Source organism: Buceros rhinoceros, unplaced genomic scaffold, assembly GCF_000710305.1.
Source record: "Buceros rhinoceros silvestris isolate BGI_N320 unplaced genomic scaffold, ASM71030v1 scaffold15405, whole genome shotgun sequence".
In the NCBI taxonomy this organism is placed as follows: domain Eukaryota; kingdom Metazoa; phylum Chordata; class Aves; order Bucerotiformes; family Bucerotidae; genus Buceros; species Buceros rhinoceros.
Window position 1 is genome coordinate 20,045 of NW_010413546.1, and position 5,990 is coordinate 26,034.

General features: G+C 40.0%; 1 protein-coding gene across 1 annotated transcript in view; it reads left to right on the forward strand.

The window, feature by feature from the left end:
• Nucleotides 1–5,990, forward strand: part of ZDHHC20 (zinc finger, DHHC-type containing 20) — a 25,325-nt gene that overhangs the window by 2,591 nt on the left and 16,744 nt on the right. Inside the window, exons 2-3 of the mRNA XM_010136790.1 lie at nucleotides 1,898–1,992; nucleotides 5,461–5,581. Coding sequence (XP_010135092.1) covers nucleotides 1,933–1,992; nucleotides 5,461–5,581 — 181 coding nt within the window. The 5' untranslated portion in view covers nucleotides 1,898–1,932. The remainder of the gene's footprint in view (nucleotides 1–1,897; nucleotides 1,993–5,460; nucleotides 5,582–5,990) is intronic.

Below are 5,990 nucleotides of genomic sequence, written 5' to 3' on the forward strand. Positions count from 1 at the left end.
GGAAAAAGAGCGGGAATGTCCTCCCCCAGCCAGTCTGGGCTGCCAATGGCAGGCTCTTTCTCCTCGAGACTGGGTGGTGCTTGTCGCTGGAACAGCTGTGAAAGTCCTGCGGTCCTTGAAAGTCCTGAAAGTCCTTGGCTTTTCGTGGTGGTGACAGGTTGCCCAATCTCAGTTACTGCAGCAGCACTTCAACAGCTGCCTCTTTCTGGTAAAAAGTAGCACTGGCACAGACCTGTACCCACCCTTGCTGCAGCCACGCTGGTGTTCTCTGTGGTGTTGGGACGTTTACAGCCTGTGACAGACTTTGAGGTTCTGTTGTTTGAAGTGTTGTGTGTGCACTAAAAATAATCCTTCAAAAGAATCTGGATTCTGGGGGTGTTTTTTATGGACAGAATAGAACTGTTTACTGTGGAAGCTAGTTTTTCTGTGCCCTGCCCTCTCCTGTATCTCATTTCCTCTTTCCTTCTATTCAACTCCTCTCACTCTTTTTTCCCCCAAAGCTCTGGTCTGTGCAGCTGATTCCACTCCAATTTTGTGCGTTTCTCTTCTTTTCCAAACCGTTTTCTCATGCTTTAATTGCTTAACCACATTACGTTTAAATGTGTATAGTGTGTTTTTAATGAAAGGCAATTTCTACTTAAACGGTGTCTAGTACAGTGATACACGAGTTCTTTTCTATCGGGATGACAGTTTTAGGATGGCTTTAGAAAAACACTTTGCTGCTTGCGTTTTCAGTCAGCCCCACAGCTGAAAATCTGCCAAGCCTCTCTGTAAGGCTGGAGGAGTCGGATGCAAAGGCAACGAGCATAGTTCTCTGGAGCAAGATCAAATACAATTTGTTTGGTTTTTTTACTGCAACAAGCACTGAAAATCCTGAAAGGTGATAAATTAAGACCACATCTTCTGTGACTGTGCACAAGCATTTTCTGAGCTGTTGGAAGTTCCCAAAGTTTCAAGCCTGTTCTGCCATCCATGAAGTATGTCATACAGCTTCTTAAAGGACTCTCTCGGTGTGCACAGGAAAGTAGGTCAAGTTTCCTTCTTCCTGCGACTGAAGATAATAGACGTGAAGATAATGTAAATATTTAGTATAACCTTTTTTGTAGGGCTTGCTCTTCTGGCACAGTTGATCTGTTTCCTCTTGACAAGTGACAGAAGAAACAGAGGAAACAAGTTTGGAAGATGCTTCCTGGGCTATAAGGTCTGGGTCTCTCATCTTTAAGGCAATCATCACACAGACCCATTCACAAATTGAATGAGCTCCCTGCTAAAGCCACCTACATTTTTTGCCACTGTGACTACAGAGGCAGGACTCTTCCAGATTGTATTTCTTTCATGATTTGAAAGAAGATCATCAGACAGTTTTTAAGTCACAGATAGCTCTCATCTTGGAGTGCAGTCAGTCCTCTCTAAACCCTTGGTTTGGAGTTTTTGCTGTCACTGATGACCACTGTCTTCTACAATGGCACAATACGGGGCTGTTTCTGTTAGAAGTAGAAACTAAATTGAATTTCTGTAGGTCAGTTATCAAATACTTACCGTAATCTAGAATGGAATTGTAGCATCTTCTGTAACCAATAAGATTAGTCACTTATGTGCCGCAGGTGAAGCTGTGTTTAGTACTGCGAGTTTTTTTGGTTGGTTTGGTTTTTTTGTTTTGGAATCAAACATAAAAACATGTTATTTCCTTGAGGAATAGCAGCCATCACACTTGGTGATTCTTTTTTAATTGAGCACTCTAGAGTGCTGTCTACCCAGAGTAAAGGGTTTAATATAACTTACTTTTATCAGGTGATTCATTCAGCATAGTAGTTTAGCCATCATCAAAGATCAGGGATTTTATTTTTTTTTTCTTTTCAGCTATATTCACCAAACTCTTATTTGTATTTTATTGCAGTTGTCTACCTTGTGGTTTTTCATCTGTCATTTGTCATGTTTGTATGGTCCTATTGGAAGACAATTTTCACATCTCCTGCATCACCCTCTAATGAGGTAAATATAATGTTAGAAAAATGTCAGTGCCTTTTTTATAAATAGCTGAACTGTTTCCAGTGATGAAACTTGCTAGCAGTACTGCATGATTCACCTTTCCCTTCTCCTTATCTAAAATAGAACAGCATGACAAGTGTATCGTGAATGATCAAGTTACGCTTAAAATACTGTATATTTTGCGTAATGACATTTCCTTACAATGCGCATTTCATCACGAGTTTGACAGTCACGCAGAGTGCTTTGCTATGAGGCAGCTTGCTTGAAACCTGGGATTTTTAAAACAGTAAATCAAACATGGTGGCAACATTTTTATAGTTCCATTTTAGGCAGTTTTGTCCTTTGTTTGGGAAAAAAAAGTAGTAATGCAATGTATACTCCTAACCCAGAGGACGGAACCACTTAACAGTAAGACAAGGGTTAAGGTTTAGGGACAGTGGAGAAGTTAATACATAAAGGAGCTTTATATAACGTCAAAAGAACGAATGATGACTGCAGCAAGTTTTGTTTTTTAAAAAGAACAGTTTTAATTGCAATAAGCCTGACCTGGATTACCTTGTTTTCTATTTTCTATAAGGTGTTCGTATATAAGGATTAAATACTGGCACCAAATTTAAAACACTTCCCTTCCTGTCCTTGGTTTTATAAAGCTGCTAAATTAGCTAAACTATTTGAGGCTTTGGTTGCTCTGTGGGGGTTGAATTTTTGTTCTAATTTTGGCAAGACTGACTTTCAGTGCTAATGTCAGCCTTAAACATTTTTTAAAAGTCAAAACCATGCTTCTAAGGAAAAGCAAACACTGCTCTGCAGTGCTTAATGAGGGCTTAGAGATCCGTATCTTGAAGCTAAAGACTATTCTGCTGATTAGCTAAGCAAAAAATAGTACTGAACTGTTAAACCTAAAAATTCAAAGGGACTTGTCTTCAGGGTGGTTTGTTTTGGCTTTATCTGGGATGGTTCTGCAGGAAATGGTAAAGTTAAGCAGGTTAACTAGTGAAAATGTGGTTGGAACTGTGTTATTCCATGTTTTGTAAAGCTGTGTGAAGTAGGGCTGCTCGTAAAGCTGAAGCCAAGTAACTTTTTCTGTCTGCTTGGATTCTTCAATAATAGAAAACTTTTTCTGGCAGTACTTACCCTGTAATTGCAGTAATGTCATAGCAAAAGCAAACTTCAGTGAGTGGAAGGGATGGTTTGGGCATGCGACACGTAATGAATTTCTCCTATATCCAGTGTGGGGTTAGATCAGATTTAATGTAACTTTCTTCTACAGCTTGCTTTTAAGAAAGAAAAGGGGTGGAGAAACCCCCACACCACCACACACCAAGATCCAAACAAACTCACCACCTCTTTTTCTCTCTCTGGGCAAGTCCCATCTGTTCATGTAGCAGTGAGTAATTTATGCTGGTTGTACTTAAAAACAAACCACGACTTCAGAATCTCCCCATTGTATGAGAGTGTAAACGTATATATTTTTAGTCATTCAAATTAGCCATTCTTGCAAAACAAATAGCATCCTGTGATCCTACTATTGAACCAAAAAAAGATTCCGCAGCTGCTGTTGTCTTAGTGTGATCCCTGTACGTTTGTCATAAGGAAGAACAATCAACATTATACAAGATCCAGAAAGAGGAAGGAAACAAAGGGACTCTTTCTGATTTCAGTAATTGCTGCTGGAACCTCATTGGAAATTCTGTTCACTGTGTGGTGACAGACAACTTTTGATGTCTTTGAGCATATCCTGCCATTGTCCAAAAAGACTGTGGTCTCATGGCCCTATTAATTTCAGAAATTTAAACAGAAATACAGCTCTTTGGAAAAACCAAAATCCTAGCCAGGATTTTTGAAGTAATGTTATGATGTTACTTGGACAAATTAAAGAAGTTCTCAATCCTGTCAGTTGCTTTTCTGTGCACTAATGGTTTGCCGTAGAAATGTCATCCAGAAAGAGTATTTCAAGTTTAATGCAACGTCTGCTTGATTGCAGGTTGTGGAGACAGGCCCTGGGTCACCTAGCAGGGCGGTGGGGAGAAAAGCGTATTGCACTACTGGTCGGCATGATGCTTCATATCTGTCTTAAACTTTTGATGTGAGCATCTCCAGTTTTCATATTTCAGTAAATACTTATCTTAGAGATTAAGATTAAAAAATGAGGTCAGTGTAAATTGAGGTCAATGTTAAACTTGAATTTCACCCTCTGCAGAGATGAATCCCAGTTTCTGATTATTTAAAATGAGATTGTTTCACCCTGAGTGGTGGATAGGCTCAATAACTGGGATGATACTGTATGTAATGGGAGGTTTGACTAGTTTCTGTGAGATATGAGGCAGCTCGTTTCCATTCTCAGGAATGAACAGAGAAGTTGCATCAATGTCATACTGCTTCCTCCTTTCTGTAAGCGGAGCCCTCATTGTTGCTTGCCAACTGACTGTAGTCCAAAGGAGGAAAAAGTGCAGGATGAGAGGAAAAGCCATGTGAACTAATCATACACATGTTCATGGTAGGAAAATATGGTCATACTAAACCACACTAAGCCAGTTTTTGTTCCAGCTGCACACACAGCATTTTCCACTCACTGCCATGAATACTTGGTCTATGTGTGCTCATAAAAAGGGCTCTTGTAGTCCGTGCAGGGAGCTCAGCATTGAAAAGTGCTTCAGAACAGAGAAATACCAAAGGAAATTGTGAGTTCAGCCCCTACTCAACAAGGGGCTTGTCAGCGTACTGGGTTTTGTGAGGCTTAACGGTAAAGCTTATAATTTCAGCGGATAGAAATTCAGCGTTTCACAAATATGTAACAGCTCTCCCGGTTCTTCTGGTAAAGCTCTACATTTCGGTGAGGCTTCAAGAGCAGCACTCCTCATGCGTTACCCAGAATCGCAGCTCTCAAACTGTACAGGCTTTGCTGAAGTTGCTTTCAATACAGCTCATGGATTTTGAGACTAGCGCTGACTGCTCCCAAGTAAAACTGCCAGTTAAACTCTTCAAAGTCCTGTGCTGAAGCCATGAAGCTTTTTTCTGCCCTTCTGATTTGTACACCACTCTTAATTCAGAGAGAGGAAGTGGGATAAGAGAACTTCAGTGCCCTGTAGCAGCAAAGGGCTGTTGCACCTTCCTCTTGTTCACAGATCATTTAATTTATGCTTACCAGGATTAAAGTAAAGGTTGCACCTTCTTAAGACTCCCCTGAGCCTCTGCCTTCCTTTGTGTTGAAGGGAAAATACTGAAGATAATAGAACAGAGATAAAGATAATCTTCTCTAAAATATGCCTAGGACCATCATGGAGCTTTAAGGATCTCCTGTAATTCCTGCAGCATTCTTTTTTCTTTGTGTGGAGTATTTGGGATCAAGTGGGTGAGGGTTGTCCAAAGACACAGGATTAAGATATACCGGGTCTTTTTCTTTGCACCTGACTAGAACACAAAGTAATAATTAATCTCTTCTCTTCATTCTATCTTCTCCTTCCCTCCTAGTTCTGCTTGTCAAAAGCTGATAAAGAACAATATGAAAAAGAAGAGAGGCCAGAATCCCAGCAAGAGATTTTGAGAAGAGCTGCTAAAGACTTGCCTATCTATACGACAACAGCATCGAGAGGTGAGCTGTAAGGATAATTCTGTGCTCCTACAGCTGCTAGTTTAATTCAGTGAAATTCATTTGATGTCACTGAATGAACAATCTTATTAAGCACATATTGCAAAGGCCATGACCTTGTTTTGTTGTTTGTTTGGGCTGGGTTTCCACACACACACGCACCCCCCCAAGAGGAGCTGGAGTCCTTTATCTGGATATCTCAACATGTGGCCAGTATTTGGAATTAAAAAAAAAATCCTCTTCTCGCAAGCAGATGAATGACATTTATTTCTAACTGTGGCTGTAAAAAATAAACACAGCAAAGAAATATAGCTAATATAGCTAGAAATTGAGAAAATTAAACTTTTTACTCAATTTTATAGTCTTTTCTATCCCCCTTTTAAAGTTATTTTATTGAGCCCTATCAGTTCAG